This window comes from Lonchura striata, chromosome 3, assembly GCF_046129695.1.
Source record: "Lonchura striata isolate bLonStr1 chromosome 3, bLonStr1.mat, whole genome shotgun sequence".
NCBI classification, from domain to species: domain Eukaryota; kingdom Metazoa; phylum Chordata; class Aves; order Passeriformes; family Estrildidae; genus Lonchura; species Lonchura striata.
The window spans coordinates 99,547,120-99,566,619 of NC_134605.1; the positions used below are offsets into that span (position 1 = coordinate 99,547,120).

A 19,500-nucleotide genomic window follows, 5' to 3' on the forward strand; every position below is an offset into this window, starting at 1 on the left:
AATATTACTCTATTTGCTGGAGACAGCACCAGGGTGGTTTTCTGTTAGCACCTGGAAATCCTTATGCCCTAAAACACAGATTAGCTTCATCACTAATCCAGGGGAAAGACCAACAGCTCCCAGCATCACTCACTGCAGCAGCAACCCACTTCCATTGTTTTAATGATCTTATGAAGCCTGGCATAAAGAAAGAGAAAGCCCCTGAGAAGGAATAGGAAAAGGAAGACTGAAGACCATTTAAACTAAGATTGTCCATTTTATCAAGCTTTAGCCAAACTGTCAAGATCTCACAGCAAGGAAGTGGTTTAGGACTCCTCTCTGCACAAGCCTCTCTATTATACAGTTAACTTTCAAGAGTCCAAAATGGGACTGCTTGTACTATGTGCACCTTTCTTACTCTATACAAGACTAACACTGTGTGTCAAAAAATATTTTATTCTTTAATTGAAACAGAAGCTGAGCAGGTTCCACCTCCATGAAAAAAATTACAGTTAAAATTGGTTACACTAACAGCCTCCAGTAAACACTCAAACAGCACATTATCAACAAAATAAAACCCAAGATGTTCCAAAGAAATATCCATGTTGTCCTCAAAATATTTGTTACACAGAATACAATCAAGTTTACTGGTTATGACAATTCATAGAATTTCTGCAATGTTTTCTTGAGATGCGTACAGTCCACTGCTGCAGTGCACCCAATAGCACAATGTGTCATGTGCTACTTCTCCAAAAAAAGGCCACTGAAATATCTGTCTGACTGTGATCCAGGCTGCAAACTGCTGCGCAGGCTCTCCCAAGAAAAGAAGTTTCCTGAAGATCTCACAGCTCATCTTTACCCAAGTCATCCAGATCCACATCACTGAGATCAATGTCATCTTCAACTGGAAGCTGTTAAAAGGGGAAGGTTTTGAGTACATGTTTAGAAGTGCTTAATGCCAGGAGACCCCGAGTTGAAAAGATTCTTACTTCATCCTGAGAGTAAAGCTCTCTCTTGTCATCTCTTTCATTCAGAAAACTCAAAGTGCACTAAGCACAGGACAAGTGATCAGAGTTTAGACTAGGAGGTTGTTTTTTACTAATCAAAATACTCCAGATGAAGGCTATACAAAAACTTTGTAACAAAACTACTACCATATTCAGTGTTTTTATCTATCTAAAGTAGATCAAAGGACTTCAGTAACTTTGGTTTTGTTGAATCTTAGGAAGGCAGACTTGGTTACCATGTTATTTATTACACAGGCTTTACCTAAGAAGTTTTCTGGCATTAAAAACTTGATGGCAAGGTCAGCATATTCAGAATTCCACAACACTGGGCTCGTGAATGCATGCACTACCAGCTTCCTTAGTCAGCACTGGTATTATATCTGCCTCAAGTGATCCAGCTTTCAGATCACACATCCAAACAGGCAGGAACATCTGGTCTGCAATGTCAGATGATCAATGTATCATTTGGTTTGCTGGCAGGATTAAGATAATGGGAAACCATCAACACAGCTTGCCATAATCTTCTGAGAACAGGAACTTTCACACTGACAGCTGTTAGTTACTCTATCCTGTCCCTTATGAACACAATTGCTGAGCACTTTCAGAAATGGAGTATCTCTTACCTCACCATCTTTGCCATCCCAAGGTTCAACTGAATGAATTTTGGGGAAAGCTCCACCACCCACTGGTGCTGTAGAACCACGACCAACAGAGAGTTCCCTGAGAAAAAACAAGTAGAAGTTAAATTTAAGAAATTCCTCCAACTTCTATCCATCTGGAACACAGCCTGCTTCAGATAAAATGAATACAAGGTCAAGATTTAATCTCTTTAAGTAGAACTAAACTGTCTGGATGCAAGAACTTCAAGAAGCAGAAAACGACAGAGCCCTTAAAGCAGCATTGAAGGTTTACAACTGGATTCAAACACATCTGTTAAATACACTATTTCATATTCAAACAGTGTAAAAATCACAGATAAGTGCGGCCTCTTTAACAGTGATTTCTTTAGTGAGATCGCCTCCATGATTTCCAAAGGGTACAAGGTAACCAGCTTTGTTTGAGACACTCTATCTTGAGCTTGTTAGTTAGGCTTGCTCAAAAAGCCCAGCATTAAAATCCTGAGGAGTTAATCCCTTTGCATCTTTCAGAGGCAAGTAAGACTGAATTAGCATTCCTCCCCAAATGGAGTTCACAATTTTTCTGCCCTTCACAGTGCCAATTTCCTTACTTGTAATTAACACTACTGACACTGCCTATGAGATTGCAGAAGCTGCCTACAGCAGCTGAGTGAATGGCCAGTCACACCAGCTGTGATTATACTGCTTTGTCTAGGCAGCATAGCTGAGCACAGGAAGAAACAGCAAGTAGTGCTGCATGATAAGACAATACCAAACCAATTACCTAATGCAATATAAGCTGTTAAATTGGCTGTTGTGTCCTGTAAGCACCAGCCTCATCCAGGATAGGCTTCACTAAGATGGACATTATAGAGTAGGAAAATTTGCCATGTCTGACAAAAGCAGACACTTTCACTGCAAACCATCTGGTATTTCTCTTCTTGCATCTATATCCTGAATTTAACTTGATGCCCTAAGAATGTTTTTTTTTGGCATTAAGAAGAACGTCTAATCACTTTCACAGGTAAGAATGTAGCACTGATTTCATTAATTCAGTAGGAAATGCATTCAATTAATGTGCTTCTTATGGCAAGGTGGGGAGAGGCTGTTGCATTTGTTTTTGCAATTCTGGCTGTTCTCTGCCATTCTCCAAGGACAGACATGGAAATAACACTTCTAATGTAAGGTGTCAAGGGCTTTTGCATAATTTACAGCAGCTGGTACTTTATGTATGTCCTGAGGTGACTTTATAATGCCTGTATCCCCATTTGTCTGTTTAGCCCATAAATAAGTTTTGCACCTTTAAAACTGGTTCCAAGAGGAATGGGAGAGAGAGAAGAAGCACAGAGTTTATTATCAGGAACTGCACTTACTCCCCCACATCCTTCTCATGAACAGTGTTGTCTGCAGAACAGACAGATGGTGGGAGAGACCTTTCCTTTGCTTTTAGTTAGTTTTTAGCTATTTAAGGCAGAGAAGTTTCCTGGACTGTGGTTTTTCTTTGTCTTGGAACTGTTTAAACCTGCTCTGGACTGAAAACCTGGAACAGCACTGGCAGCTCACATCCGTGGCCCACTGGGCCAGGCCTGGGCCACAGAATTTCTGTGCAGGAGGGACTGATAACAGACTGAGTGAGCTGAACTGCAACCCATAAAGGGGACTTTCTGAGTTAGTTATCTCTTCAGAGCAGCAAGAGGTTTTATTGTTAAATATTGTTCTTTTTTTTTTGTGCTGGTAAATGCTTTGCCAGTTTAACAAAATAAACAGTTTGCCAAAATAAACAGCTTTTTTCTATTTTTCTCCAAGGAAATCTTTTCCCAAACCAGCTGGGGGAAGGGCTACTTCAATTTGCTTTCTAAAAGAACCCCTTTGAAGTTTTCTCCCAAATTTACCTTAAACCAAGACACATACATTATTTTGCTGCTGAGCATGGGGCTTGAGAAAATGGAAAAAACCTGTATGAACTGCATTTTGGTTGAACTTATTCTGTATTGGGATAAAGGAGTCAGTAGCCATGTTCATAACTTGGGGTGGAGGTCTTCATGTGTTTCTGGTTCTTAGGCTTTTTTGAGGTTTTAATACCTTGCTGCTAATTTTCTTATCTGGAAATAGCTCCAGTATTGTCCCTAACATGTACCATTTATAGTAGAGGGGCATAGATTAGAATAGCCATTGTGCTGGGCTTGGTGATTATGATTTATAGGGAGTTTACAAAGGTACTGGAATCTGTTCAAGGTATGTGTGGTTTACAGTTTCTTCATCCTACCCTGCATCCTAGTTCCAGTAGCATGTTTTGGAGGTTTATTAGTAATTGCATCCAGCTTGTTAGAGGAGGAGCAGGAGATGAGGCTTTTCAGCCTTTTCTTTCCTTCTTCTCCTTTGAATCTGTTAAGTCACTTTTCGAGCATGTTAAAGATGCCAGTGTCCCAGTATTTAATCTAGTAAGCTTCCTTTATATGGTCTGTAGCTTGTCTAGAATGAGGGCTGAGATGTCCACAGGAGCTGATGAGACCCCTGGCCCAGAAGTTGACTCAGGCATGGAACATCCTGAGTGGTGTAGAGATTGAGAGGATATGGGCCAAACTCTGAAGCAATTTTCTGAGCATGTCTGGCAGAGCAGTGCTTAGTGGTGGAGTCACTTTATTCAAGGCACAACAGTCTACTGTCAATCTTTATTTTCTTTCAGATTTGCATACAGGCTAAATGGGATTGTTGAAGGGTGAGTGAGTTTTGCTGACCACCCCTTGGCTCTCTAGCTCATGGATTATCTTCTGGATGGGAATCACAGTATCTTGAGTTGTTCTGTATTGTTGGTAGTACACTGTCAAAGTGGCAATTGGTACTCATTGCTCTTCCCCCTTCAGAAGTCCTACTGCAGATGGGTTCTTTGATAGTCTAAGCAAGGTGATTAATTAATGACTTCTGTCTCTATAGTTGCTATCTTAAACACCCACCTGAGTCTCTTTGGGTCTTTGAAATACTCTTTTCAGAGGAAGTGTATGCTTAAAATGTATGGAGCTTCTGGGCAAGTCACAGTAGGGTATTTCTTTCACTTATTTTTAGTCAGGTTTACATCAGCTTTCATTAGAGTAAAATCTTGTGAGCCCTCTGTCATGCTAGCAATAGAAACAGATTCTGCTCCCACAGGTCTTGATGGGATTAATGTGCATTAAGACTTGACTAAGACTTTATATTTTTGTGGTTCTGATGTAATGTAATGAATCTACACAGTCTAAAAAAATATGGTTTTCCTTAGTCTCTACCTGGCTAAAGGCAGGGCACTTCTAAGCCTGGTAATTCTTCTTTCCCTGGGCATATGTTCTGGAGGTGCTTTTAAGGGGATTGAACATGTCATCATCATCATCATACCTGTCAGTTCAGCTACTGGAGCTGCTTTTTTTGGTGGAACTTCCCGAGTCCTGTTGTTTTTTAATTTAAGCACCAGAGCCAGAGCAGCAGTAGGTTTTCTATCTTATCTCTTCAAGTTTTCTCTATAGAAAGGAAGAACCACAGCTCAGCTTGTGGGGTGTACTTTCTTTGCCTGAGGGATGTTTGCATTTGGTACCAGAGTTTTTAATCCCTACTGCTGAGATGTGGAGAAAGCCCTCTTTCATTTCTTCTCTGATTTCTTCCTTGAGTTTCTTGTGATTCTCCTCCTATTTTTTAATTTTTGCAGACATGTCTCTACAGCTCTGATTCTTGCATGTGTTGGGCCATGCACAGCATCTGCATGTGCTCAGAGCTTCTTTGCCATACTAAGCATGGTCTCCTCTCTGTCATCTCGCTTCATTATTGCTAAAGCAGAAATGTATTTTTATGGCCCAAGTAATTTAAGTTTTTGCCGTATCACAAATGTATAAGGTACTAAGTCTGGATTTAGTGTTTAGGTCACTTGAGAAGACAATTTCTGCTACTGTTATTTTTTTTAATTGTTGAATCCCTTGTTTTATGGTCTTCCACTGGGCTTGCTGCGTATAGAGATCGTCTGAACACACAAAGATTTGTGTCACACTTCCTAGGACCCGTGCCCAGATACTGTGAGGGTTCATCCCCTTATCATTTTTTGGTTGATACCTGGATCATGTGATAGGGATTCTAAATGCCTCATTTTATTACTGTCTAGAATTGTAGCCTCACCTGCAGCATCCCAAAGATGGACTAACCAACTAATTATAGGTTCATCAGGTCGTTGGGTGTAATATTTTCTTAGACCATGGAAGTCCTTCAGGGAAAAGGACTTAATAGTGACTTCTGATGTCACTTGTTAACTAGTTAGTTAACAGGTATTAACTAACTAGATGTACTTTGTTAGATGTTGCTCTCAATTTTTGAAAGATTCCCCACACCCAATGCTTTCAAGGTAGTTTCCAGCAGTCTTGTTAGTCTAGTCTGGCATTTCCAGCGCCAGAGGGACTAATATGAGACTGAGCAAGCCCAGCTGCAACCCACAGAAGTGACTTTCTAAGTCAGTCATCTCTTCAGAGCAAGAGGTTTTATTGTTTAATGTTGTTCATTTTTTTTGTACTGGTAAATGGTTTGCCTGTTAAATAAACAGGCTTTTTTCTATTTTTCTCCAAGGAAATCTTTTCCCAAATGAGTTGGGGGAGGGGCTGCTTAAATTTACTTTGTAAAAGAACCCCTTTGGGATTTTTTTTCCCAAATGTGCCCTAAACCAGGACAATGTAGAAGTAGAGTTGCCACTCCACTTTGACCACACTAAAATAACAGTTTAAGTTTAGCTGCTCTGTTTCAGTGCTGCTGCTACCTTCTGTCATCCTCTCCATTTCCTTTCCCTATTCCATTTTTCTCAGCAATGGCTCTTGCGTAGCAACACAAGAGGCAGCTGCACAGGACTTGCGCTGAGCAGTAAGTATTGACCTTTTGGATAGATTGTTTCAACTCTCCCAGTCCATTTATCAAGTATCTGTTTACCAGGAGGATGGAAAGGTGGGAGGGGGAAGACAGCATCAAGTTGAATCAGAAAGATGAACAGCAACATATACAATTTCAAAAACTTCAACAGCACCCATTATGATTCCCAAAATGGGGACTTTCACATTGCTAATGACTGGTCAGAATGTACCATCTGAATTAAATGGACTTCATTATTAAGTTATTTCTTAAGTTACCAGAGAAATAGAATTTTTCAACATTGAAGTCTACTTCTATTTTCAAGTATTGTACTAAAACTACCTACGTCTAAACAGCCAACTTAATCCTGCACACCACAAAAAGGTAATGACTGCTTTATTGCAATCACCATTGAAACCATTCCCTGACTCCACAGAATTCACATCTTAATGCTCTTAACCATGCAAGTCTTGTGTGATGCATGAGAGGCTTCTTGTAGTCTAAAGAGTCACAGCCCTAGATACAGAAAGATTTAAGTCACTTAAAGATTTCATACCTGAGAAACTCATTAATCCCTTGCTCACTGAATGATCCTTTCAGAAGGGCAAATTTCATCTTCCGAGCATTAACAGCTGCCATTGCTGGATACCCAAAGCCTCCAATCCCCAGAGAGCTCTCAAGATCTGATTGAGCACCTGCTTCTGTCCACAGCCACCTTGAGGAAAAGATGAAATAGAAAATTAATAAGGATAGACATCACAGTAATTTTCAAATCACCTATCCTGCAATGCTGCAGAGTTCAAGTAGGGCTTTATATTACCTTTGACACTTTCAAAGTCAGCAGGGTAAAGGAAAGTCCTGATCCTGAACCTTGCAACAGAAGAATGCTCCCTCTCAGCAGCACCTCTAGGCCAGCCCCAACCCACAACCACCAAAAGCTGGATAAGAACAGCCATTAAACACAATGCAGGGGAAGAACTATATTAGTAAGTGAACACACAGCTACACTTGAGCTGGTATTAAGGGGAAGGTTTAAAAGTATCCAAATCACAGAACTAAAGATTACCAAGTCCTGTCCAAATATCAATATGGAGGATTTCTAGCTAAGGACACTCAGTCTCAGTTCCTCTCATCTTAGCAAGATCCCTGAGGAAACTCTGGAATGAGCCAATCTCAGCATTTTCCCCAGGCTTTCATGCCATTTTGCTCCTCTTCAGAGCAGTCAGTGTGACAGAATATCTCTCACTTTCCTGAGAAATCCCAGAGATCCTAACCTGCACCTAAGAAAAGGAGGAGTACAGGCATAGCCTGCTGGCCTGTTTCTTTGAGAGCATGAAACATGTTAATAAACTGCAAGTTACTTGTTTCTTTTAGAATTCAAAAGTCACACTGGCACACTCACTAACCAACAGAAGATGGTAAAAGAAACCTCCCTAAAATACCTGAGTATTCAGGACAAGAGTAAAAGATGCTTAATCACCTTAATGCTTAGATATCACTTGTAAATGCAGAATTCAAGAGGTGAATGAAATAAAAAAAAAAAGAGCTATTTTAAAGTCACAGCATTCCCTTCTCCACTAATTAGTGAAATACAAGATATGCTACCCTGAACAAGGAACAACTCTTTCTGTAGCCTAAACAAGTTTCATATTATTTTTATCCCATTTACCCCCGGAAATGCTCACATGTTGTCCAAGATGACCAGTGGACAGTAACACTTACCCCCACATTTTCTTTTTGTATTTTTCAGCCATTTTTAACATGACATCCAGGTAAGAATTTCTGCCTGAAGCTCCTGTTTGTTAAACAGAATTGGACAAGTAAAAACACAACTGCTGCTTTAAGCGACAAATTCATACACAAGTCTGCTTATTTGTATGTATACCTGTGTCAAGAATATGAGGCAGGACAGAAATGATGCAGAGCTGATGAGCATCACAGGTACTTTTCAGAACATCCTCACTAATTATCTAAAAGAAAGCAGCACAAAGTCAATTACAGTAAAATCTGGTTCTTCAGTTGTGACTGTACTTCCCTCCAACAGCCTAATAACTCCATCCTACAAGGCAGTAAGCATTAAAACAACTCGACACAAAAGCTTACAAGTCTCTTCTACTTCACTGGTCCTCCAGTACAATAGTAATTTACCAGGAGTTCACGAAGTCTTCTGTTGAGACTTGCAGAAACAAGAAACTGCACTACCAAATTAGGTTTACAGAAGGCACAGTCAAATACCACTTCTTGCTCAAAATCACTGTTCTTGCCCAAGGCTGGAAGAGCACCCCCAGGCCCATGAGAATGCCTGCGAGCATAAGGAGAACCAGCAGAGGCAGACTTTGCTGTGGATGAGGATGTTCAAGCAACAGTAATAGCAGCACTGGTTTTGTGGGATCTGTCCCAAAAAGGAATTGATCCAGTGACCTATAACAATGGTCTCCAGCCTTTGTGCATCCTAAGCATGAGCCTCTGATATATATAAATCAATTACACGTGTATACACGTACATCAACGTGAATTGATGTATTAATATTAGAAAGCATACAAACCAAAAAATTTAGAATGATAAGAAAGATTAAGTAAGTACCATATAAAAATATCTTTATTAATAGTACTGATATTTTTTTGTTTTTTCCTTCCTGCATCTCAATTGACTATCTTCTGTGCACCTCACTTTGGAGATAAGTGATCACCATTTCAAACCTACCAACGGCAAACTGAAAAAAAAAGCTGCCTGACAGAGGGTGGAGTTTTTCGGACAACAAGCAAAACTACTCATCATACATCTCCTAATGGACAGCTTGCAAATAACAAGGCCCTGCCCTCTTATTGTAAGAGAAGAGATGGGGAACAGAACTCAACTTTTTCACTCATTCCTCAAAAGCAGATTCAGACATCCTGGCACCATCCTAGTAATGCCTTCACTGTATTAGTCCTGATCATCTTCCAAACAACAACAAATTGACTGTAGAAATGAACATTCAGCTTTTTGTTACTCAAAGCTTGTCATCCTTTACTTTCTGGGGCAAAACAGTGCAGAAGCACCACACTTAGGCAGTTTTATTAGAGTTCATATCGACCACTAAAAACTGCTGCCATATGATGGAAAAGAAATTTGAGAAAATGATGTATAGGTACCTCCAGGAGCTCAGGTGGTGGTGCATTATCAGAAAACAGGTCCAGAGCACGAGCAATGATATCAGATCTAGTTCTCCCACCATCATAATCAACAGGGTCTTCTCCTTTCTGGAAGATTTTAATGGTGGGAAATCCACGAATCTGCAAGACAAGTTTAAACCATCAGCTCAAATAAACTTGAATATTTATGGTGGAAATTATCTGCTTGTCTGATGTCCTCTAGACTAAGAGCAAGGGAGGAGATTCAACACCTTCGTGTATGAAGTCTCACATGTTCTGACTACATTCGAATTTTATAGCTTCCTACCTTTGCAACAATTCAAAACAAGGTGAGCATACACTAAAATGCTGTTCAGGGTTTTGGCCTGATGAATCAGCAATGGTTTTATCTCAATTTAGATGCACCAAGCACTGCAGGTTTAAGCACTGGGAGGACTATCTTTACCCTTGATATTTATTAAACGATAATTTCCTGATTTTTCTGGGGATGGACAGCACTGGGTCTACATGGCAGTAATTGGACCTTAAGCTCCTTCTGCTACACTTCCAGCAAATCTTTCTCAGTGTTCCCTCTACGCTGTCAGCCATGTGCACTTAGAGGGAAACTATGCAGCATGCTGTAAGATCTGTGGATTATACTAAAAATTCAAGAGTATCCATTCTCTTTTGGTGAGCAACTGATATTGTCAGAGTGATCCCTGATAACTGGCTCCAAGGGTTCCAGAGATGCCCAACCAGCCTACAGTCTGAAGAAAGAGACCTCTCACTCCAGATGATAAAAGTATACAATGTTATGGAAATAAATAGCCATTCTCCTCAGCAACATCCAGAATAATTATTTTCCTCTTTCTCCATTTATTTCTGTTGTTATTGACATTCATTAATTATTTGTGGGAAACAAACTGAATGTGTCACTTACTTTTGGCACAAACCATTTAAGTAGTACCAGATTAAGGAACAGCTCAGTAAGGATTGAAGAGAAATCTGATTTGGTAGAAATGGAAAGGAAATTGTGACCACTGCAGAGCACACTCACCCCGTATCGGCTTGCCAGCATCTGATTGACTGTTGCATCTACTGCAGCCAGCTTTACTTTTCCTTTTGTTTGCTCCTTCACCTCAGTGGCAGCAGCTGCCCATTCTGGCTCCAGGCTGAAAAACAAAGTACCCTAAGCACTCTCAGATCTAGCAAAGGTATACCACACTTCAATATTGTGTAGCATGTTTTACTCAAGGAAAAGTCTCTTGCTGAGAATGACAGGTAAGAGGGTTATTCAAACAAGACTGATGTCCTTTATTTGAAGGAATGAAAAGTTTACTGTAAGTTCCAGATCTTATTTCTACTTGTAACTGGGAATTTTACAGCTAAGGAGGAGTGCAGCCAGAGCAGCATCAAGGGGCCCTTAGCAGAAGCCCACAAATTTTTGTTAGATCACCTTACAAAAAAAATCACTTCTGGTGTACCAGAGATGCAAGGTCTCTTTTAGGGGATTAAGGGTATTACACAAAACAGGCACTAACAGGAACTGAATTGTTAAAGTAAAACCTCATTTACTTTTTGCAGTGCCCACACCATGGGGCATAAAACTCCACCATCCACACATCGTCACTATTTATGACATTCTTATCAAAGCTGTCATCTGTCAGCTCAATCACATCCTTCTTATCTCCACCTCCACTCTCCCGGCTCTGTAAGAAACAAACAGACCTTCACATAAGAAGTTACCAAAACTTGTCTCCCACACAGGCCAACTCCCGTGTATGTCACATTGAACCAAACCATCTTTATTTGAGCAAGATACAAAACAGGCAGTGTTAGGTCATACAACATTAACTTTCCCTTTTTAGAACTGACAGTATACACAGCCTACTCCCCACAGTATTTTCAAGACACAGCAAATGAACCTTCTCATGAAAAGAGAAACAGGGTCAAACTGACTACCAAGAAGACATGGGAACACTTTTTCAATTCTTCATGCACTGATCTGTCCATGAATAAAGTGCTCTCCAACCCCCACCTCCATCTGGAACCAAGTCCTGGTTTCCAGGCAAAACAAACATATGGGAGTGTGATATACACTACAGGGTACAGTCCACCCAGGTCTTCTATGTGGCCACCCTGAGGATGTCAGAATACTTGCACAGCGACTTAGAAATAGTAGTAGGAGCTGGAAGCTGGTTCAATTTACCTTCAGAAAGAAATCCAGCAAGCCAACTTCAGAAAAACCCTACCAAGCTGAAAAAAAAACTTAATCTGTCTAATTTAGACTAGGAAAAACAGTACCTGAACCATTTGGAGAATGGGGCTAACAGGAACCCCTGTTCAAAGGGAGATGCACTTGGAAAGTGACAGCCTCATATACACCAGAAGGCACTGAGAACTGACTAGCTGGAAAGCAACTTTTCAAAGAGGAACACCAATGTCCTGGTGGACAAATTGGACATGAGTCAGCACTGCAATCCTGTGGCAAAGGTGGTCAACAGCCTCAGCAACTCCAGGTAGAGTTGCCAGAAGGTCTGAGGAGGCAATCTTCTGCTCAGTACAATGTGAAACACCTGGAGTGCAGAGTCTAGTTCTAGGCTCCCCCACAGAACAGGCATGCACACACTGGAGCAAGTCCAGCCAATGGTCAGAGCTGGTTAAGGGCTTTGAGCATCTGACATGTGATGAGAGTGTGCAGGAGAGTACAGAAAATAAAGGCAGGCTCTTTGCTGCAACAAGAGACAAAAGGGACTTAACTGAAATATAGGAAATACCATTCTATGATTCTATAACCTAAAACATAACTATGTGAACATGGTCAAACACTGGAACAGGTAGCCCAAAGAATACAGTCCATTTGGAGTCTCAGTTCTTGAAGATACAACTTTAGGGGACACAGCCCTGACCAATCTGCTCCAGATGGAGCTGCTCTAGATAAAACTACAGAGATCTCTTCCAATTCTATGACTGAGTTGGGAGCTTTGATCTCCTATACAAGACAATCTCCAGCTGAAAAGCAAACACACATTCCCTCAAATACCTGTTTTCCAGAGCTGTATCCTCCACTTCTGCCACTAAGACGTTCTTTCACCAGGGTCCGAAGAGCACTTAGAGCAGCATCAACTATAGCATCACTTGTCCTGCCACCTGCAGTGCAGGAAAGTAAGTGATCAAACCAAAAGGCCAGTTTAAGGTATGCTCCTAACTTAATTATAAACTAAATCCTCCCTCACCCTAATGATCTTTCAGGAGAAGCAGGACTGGGTTATGAGTAATAAGGTACTAGTGGTGGGACATCTGACTTAAACACGAGCAGCAAGACAGACTTCACTACATCTTTTCATTACCTGGCTTTTCTTATGAGGAAGACTCTATGGCAAGCTCCAAATAAACAGGAAGAAAGGAGTAATTCCTTGAAACGCCCTATCAACCTCCCAACAACTATGAACTGCGGGTGAGACTATTAGACAATGCTAAGATATACACAATTTGGTCAAACCACTCCCACCCATCTGTCTCTCCATTACTACAAGCACTAGACAGGATGGAAAATCCACTCACACAGCATTAACAGCTACCATGATTACTGCATTCAGGGAAGGTTTTAGGCATGCAACACCTAAAAATTTGTCACATTTACCCTGATAATCCTCTGCTTTGTTTTTGTTGGCTCCAAATATCTTGATAGTTGGAAACCCTCTGACTCCATATTGTCCACCCAAGGACTGATGTTTATCTGCATCTACTGCACCCACTTTCACTACACCCTGCAGAAACAAACCAAAAAATGACACCAAGACTTCTACAGCAATTTAACACCTTTTCCCTGTTGGGGGCACAAGGGAAGGGGGGAAGAGAGAGGGACAGTTAAATAGCAACAGAAGAGAGGTATTTTACCCCACAAGCATTAAACTACAGAATACTATAATGTCCACTTCTTTCTTCAGCATGACAAAATAAATTTTAAATTGTTTGAGCTATTATTTAGTTGGGGTTTTTTGTTTGGTTTTCTAAGGAGGAGAATATATGTATTTCACATAGTCGAGAGTTCAGCAAATCACACCATGACTAATTTTTCTGTAATTAAAAAATTAGTCAACACCAATGGCTTACAAAGCTGTTTTCAGTCCTAGAGAATAGTAATGGGAATTCACAGGGACAGCACTGCCTTTTTTCCTCTACAATTCAATGGCTTCTTTTAAAAAGGATACAACAAACCAAATCAAACAAAAATTCTGAGTTTTCAGGTGCCTGAATAAAACTTTTCTGGCTAGACAAGTATGATTAAAGTGATAATGGTTTTAAGGACCAAACCTCTCCATATTCCCAAGCCAGATATCCAACAGCCAAACTCTCTTCAATACAATTCCACAAGCACATTTGAAAGGCTAAACTTACTTTTAAAGCTGTTGCTGCTTTCTTCCACTCAGGAGTTAGCCTTTGACAATGACCACACCTTTTAGAAAAAACAAACAAATAAACAAAAACCATAAATGCCATTCACATGTGACAATATTTCACAGTCACTTACAGCAAACCATAGCAGACTGAGGATTTACTCATGAAGAAAAGAGCCTGTGCCACAAGATCATACCATCCATCATGCAGGCTTCTGAAGAAAAACCTCCACATTATATAGACTACAGCAACACTAGAAGACACAGCAAGGCTTCCCCTAAACCTCTCGGTCCAGAGTCAAGCTGTCTCAACAAAAGGCCATTTTCTCCAGAATGTGGAGCTTTGGATGGCAATATCTCAGAGGATTTGTACAAAGATGGAATATATATATCACCAGAATTTAAATGGAATAGAGACTCCATAGTCTGGACCTGAGCAGAAAGAAGACAAAGAGGGATTCTAAATTAAGACGCAAAAGGCAGTATTGTTAAATGGAAATTGGAAGTTTTAAGTGTGAATTCAGATCTGTGCTTTCACATCAGAATTAGGCTCAGAAACATAGAAGTGAGAGACTTTCTTACTTACCTACTGCACTTTAATCAGTCATTTTTAATACTAATTTAACCAGAATAAATCAAGTAGAAAAATGGTATTTCAAGTTTGCAAATAGAGCTTGGTAGCAAAACCTATGCCAATTCCTGTCTTTTTCCCTCATGAAAATAGGAATCCCAAGTACATTTATTTTGCTAGTCATGAGGCCATCAAACTGACAACTGTGCTCCAACAATTGAATGAAAACTTGGGCTATCAGCAGCAGATTCCTGTGCTGCTTCTCTGTCATACAAGCAAGCAAGTACACAGCTGCAGCTCTTACCATGGGGCATAGAACTCCACCAGCCACAGGCTGTCACTCTGAATGACCTCTTTGTTGAAGTTAGTTGGTGTGAGCTCTATCACATCATCACTGGCCGAATACAAACCATTAACTGCCAGGAACAAAGTGCAGCTCACCGTGCCTACAACGACAAGCAAAGACATCAGCAGTCCTGTTGAACATTTAAGACTCTCCTTTAAGTTGCCCACTCTTTGCAAATCAGCAGTGGTGGGAAGGGATTCCAGTTAATCCGGATAAAAAAAGGAAGTTAAGGCAAGATAGATGCTCTCCCTCCTCAGTTAAAACATGATTCCATAGGATCATGTAAAACAGGGTCTGTGCCTAAAGCTAGCTGGAGTTACACCATTCCTGCTATGGCTCTGCAGAGAGACTTGTGTCAAAGCTCTTACCCTAACTCCTGCTGGCACCAGACCACCAGAACTTCTGCAAGGATCCCCACCATCAGCTATGTATTCTTTCAGTTCTTACACAAGCTCCTAAGCCAGTTGTTCAAACCTCTTGCATAGCAGCACTCAAATACATCTTTTATAGGATCACGTCAAGCAGGATTGTCCCAACCAGGCTTGGCACAGTTACAGTGATTCTAGGACCAGCACTTGATGCACTGGTAGTGCATTGTTCCTGCTAGTGAGCATCTTAGTCTACCATTGATTTATGTCTTTAGGAACAGATCTGGACAACAACAGCTAATCTCTTGTTAACAACTCAAGCACCCTGAAAATGCTAAAAAAATAACATTAAAAGCTAGAAAGAAATTGCATTCTCTTATGGTTTTGTACTTCTGATTATTTCTGGAACTTATTATTTCTTGATACTTTGTACATAAAACCTCATAATCCTTCTACCTAGTCAGGGAGATTGAGAGATGACAAGCATTTCTGTAACAAAATCCACCCAGCAAAAGACTTTTTGTAATCCACTAAAGACTGGAGAGAATAAGAGCTCAGACACTCAAGTTAGAACCAGACATAAAAAAGCTTTGCTGCAAGTGGTTAACTTGAATGGGAAGCTGCAGATTCTCTCTCAAGACTCAACATGAGAGAAAAACAGGTCAATGATGCAGAAACTCTACAGCACAATGGTATAGAGACTGCACAGCATCACCTATGCTTGATCAGCCCCAAAAGCCAGTTCCATCACCCCTATTCTGCGTGAGAGTGAAGCTGGCAGAAGTAACATCTTCCATGTTACTCAAGCAGAGATCAGAACTGAATTGCCACACTATAAACCAGTCCCCTCTCTACTGCACCACTACTCCATCCCAATGGTTTCTTCTAGCACAAGGACCCAGCCCTTTTCTTCTGGGGTGATCAAAATGAATTTCCACCACCAGATGTATGTGTTAGATTGGCTCTGTCTCTTCAATATACCCATACATAAGCAGCACTTCATGAGCACTGAAAAACTGACTTCCAAGGTAATCTGTAGAGCTTCCACAGCATGTTATAATGCCTACAGTAGGAGCTACTGCTGGGGTAGAGCAAGAAAAAAACGATGGAAAAAGCTTCTTGAACGTTACAGTCACTCTCAAGGAAAAAAAAAACTCTTCTAGACAGAATGTGACCATTAAATTGAAATCAGCATATTCTTGCTTCACCTTTTAGGTGAATACTTTCAGAAGACAGAATTCACTCAGCCACTTCCGTCCCTTGAAAGAGAGAAGTTCTACCTTATTAAATACGCCTGCTAAAGAGAACTCACAAAAGAAAGTACATGGTGAAATTCTCTTAGTCCCCCATCACTGCATCATTTTTTTAAACTATGAGTCATGAACTGGTGGCATAACTTTCCTTTCTACAGTGAAACATTCAAGGTTTAATTCAACTTTAGTAAAGAAAACAAGCATCAAGCCATATAAATGCAAATCTGTCCTTGTTATTAAGGAAAAAAGAAATAGATAATCTGACTTCAAAAGCTGTTTTCTAATGTAAGCAAATCACACAGACAGAAGCATCAATAAACCAGCTAAAGCAGCTCCATGCTGGCTTAATAGTCCTAACCGAACCACAAAGATGAGATTTATTACAAAAAAAAAAGCTTCTGTCACGGGAGGATGATAATGATCCTGTGAACTTCCTCTCACAATTACCCCCTCCTGCAGCGGTGCTCGGTGTGCCCACACATCCCGCACACCTGCGCTGGGCGAGCCACAGCCTGGGGCAGAGCTCCCGGCACCTTCGGCGTTCCCATCCGAGGGCCGAGTAGGAATCGTTCACCGATTCCTGCGGCACAAAGGCGGCAGCAGGGGCAGGGGAACACCAGCCCCCCTCGGACGACTCCGCCTGACCGCGGTCATTGCTCTTGCTGCCCTCAAAGCACCAGACCACAAGGCAGGGCAGCCAGGCACGCACAACACCGCTGCTCGCTCAAATCAAAGAAAGTTTTAGATTAGGGTGAGAGATAACCCTAGCTTTCTTTTCTTTTCTCTTTCTGCTGGGTCTTTAGGCTGTCTCTAGGCGCGCTCCGCCGCCCCAGCGAGCGCTGCCCGCCCCCGCGGCACAGACCGGCCACAGCCGGACCGCGGCGGCGAGCCTGCCCCCGCAGAACCAGCGGGGCTGGGACAGCACCCCGAGATCACACCCAGCCCACAACGATCACCCCAAACACACCGCGGCACCGAGTGTCGCGCCCAGTCCTTCCTTAAACAAATATACAGACGGCGACTCCACCACCGGCCCGGGCTGCCTGTTTTAATAGCTGATCACCCTATGTGTGAGGAAATTCGTCCCAACGTCCAATCTAAACCTTCTCTGGCGCAGCATAAGGCTATATCCTCTAATCCTACTGCAAGCTGTCTGGGAGAAGAGGCCGATCCCCACCTGGCTACAACCCCCTTGTAGGAGGCTTTCCGCTCCGCCCGCCGCCCCGCGGAGCGGCCGCACGGCCTCGGGCCCCCCTCCCTCCCGCCGCGACGGAGCCCGCGAAGCTGGGGAAAGGGAAGCTGGGGAAAGGGAAGCTGGGGAAAGGGAAGCTGGGGAAAGGGAAGCCGCGTCCCGCCGCCCCCCAGGCCCTCACGGCTCCTACCCCACCACAGCCGGCCCGCGCCGCGCACCCCCATGGCTGCCGCGCGCCCTCGGCCGCCGCCGCTGCCACGGCCTACGCGCCCCGCCCCGCTCGCGCCGCGCGCCCCGCCGTGGCCGCCGCGCATTGGCCGCGCCGGCGCCCGGGCAGCGCCGCAGCCAATGGGGAACGGCCGCGCCAGCGGCTGCGGCGCGCGGGGGGCGGGGGAGGCGCTGAGGGGCGGAGATGGAGGGTGGCGGCGGCGGCAGCTTCTGTTGCTGGGTAGGGATTGGAGTCTCGGAGCTGCTCGGGGCATGACCGTGGTCAGCCCCGGTGCTCTGGGAAAAGCTCCCTCAGTCTGCTTCCGGCAGTTTCCCCGGGTCTTGCCGTATTCAGAGCGCCCCCAGCCGCTCCCGCCTCAGCGCTGGCGGGTGCCCGGGCCTGGGCCAGAACCCGCGCAGGCCTTCAGGGAGAAGGAAGGCAGGCCAGGGATTTATCCTGTTGGGTGGCAGAGCTGCTTCGCTACAGCCTCCGTGAAAACCAAGGCAGGGATCTAGAGCTGAAAAAAAAAGATTTTGAAGTCGCAAGCTCGGCTGTGGAAATTAGCTTGGCTGAGTCTCCTGCAGTCTGGGGAAATACGAGCATGGGGAGGGGACTGATGCATGCTGACAGAAGGGCTGTTAAACCGCGAGTAAGCTGCCTGTATCCGACAGAATGCTTGGAAAGTTTTGAGTCCAGCATCACAGCATGTAGGTGGCTCTTCAGTATGAAATATCAGCATCCCAGTTAAAAAACATTGGAAACAACTGATTCGAAAAGCTGCAATTCTGCCCCCAACCCCCACAAAGACTGCACATTGCAGATAGACCCTAGGGTTTGGGGCTGTATATTGGACACAGGTCCAGACAAAGACTTTTGCAGAACTAGGGTTTAAGTGAACTGTGAATTGTAGTAATAGTAGCTGAATTTAACGTACCATTGAAATAGATCTTTTTCAGCAGTTGGTTCTGAAGCAGTCTAAGTTTTATCTCAATCCACATCCCCACCGCCTCATGCTCACAAATAGCACTTTTCAGTAAGTTTCAGACCTGTTTTTTGAGAGAATGAAATTGTTAGCATGGTAAGAACAGGTAGCCGTTTTCAATCTCAAGTTTTTCCAGAAACAAGGACACAGAAATACATGGAATAAACATTTTAATCAGAATGGCTACAAACACTGGTGTCTTGGCATTTCCATCCATAAAAGGGGCAGGCTGCTGAGCAGGCAGGTTCAAGTTTTTGCACTTTTGTAGGTCTTAAAACATGTCTATTATTTTACTGATTCCTAAAGCAAACAGCAGTTGCTTTGCAGACCATCAATGAGTATTTCTTGAGTGTCTGGTATGTTCCATGGTATGGTGAATAAACTAAACATGAGATGTTATGGCACTATTGAGCAATTAGCATGACATTAGCACTAGGTAAAATTCTCAAACCCAGAAATCATAAAATAGTCACTTCATGGTGTGGAAATTTGCAGAGAAAATTGAGAACTGGGGACAAGGGGAGAGAATGGCTAATAGAAGGGTCTGCATAAAGATAAGAGTGATTTCTTTTCCACGGGTGTCTGCTATAGTAAGTTGAATGGTTGTATTTG

General features: G+C 42.6%; 1 protein-coding gene across 1 annotated transcript; it reads right to left on the reverse strand.

The window, feature by feature from the left end:
• Positions 1 to 415: 415 nt before the first annotated feature.
• PDIA6 (protein disulfide isomerase family A member 6) lies at positions 416 to 17,971 on the reverse strand. The gene is made up of 13 exons (XM_021525403.2): positions 17,889 to 17,971; positions 14,844 to 14,985; positions 13,970 to 14,027; positions 13,212 to 13,338; positions 12,612 to 12,718; positions 11,144 to 11,277; positions 10,626 to 10,740; positions 9,590 to 9,730; positions 8,340 to 8,424; positions 8,177 to 8,249; positions 7,011 to 7,169; positions 1,610 to 1,706; positions 416 to 890 (listed from the first exon to the last, which is right to left on the reverse strand). The coding sequence occupies exons 1-13, from the start codon at positions 17,920 to 17,922 to the stop codon at positions 822 to 824; spliced, it is 1,341 nt and encodes a 446-aa protein (XP_021381078.1). The 5' UTR covers positions 17,923 to 17,971; the 3' UTR covers positions 416 to 821.
• Between the last annotated feature and the right edge of the window lie 1,529 nt (positions 17,972 to 19,500).

What these genes read in the sequence shown, in the direction of transcription:
- PDIA6 (XM_021525403.2), bottom strand. Translation starts at nt 17,922, where the DNA reads ATGGGGGTGCGCGGCGCGGGCCGGCTGTGGTGGG. An exon ending in AAGCAGCAACAGCTTTAAAA is followed by an intron (nt 13,339 to 13,969) that starts GTAAGTTTAGCC and finishes TTGTTTCTGCAG; the next exon opens with GGTGTAGTGAAAGTGGGTGC. An exon ending in CACCACCTGAGCTCCTGGAG is followed by an intron (nt 8,425 to 9,589) that starts GTACCTATACAT and finishes GCTTTCTTTTAG; the next exon opens with ATAATTAGTGAGGATGTTCT.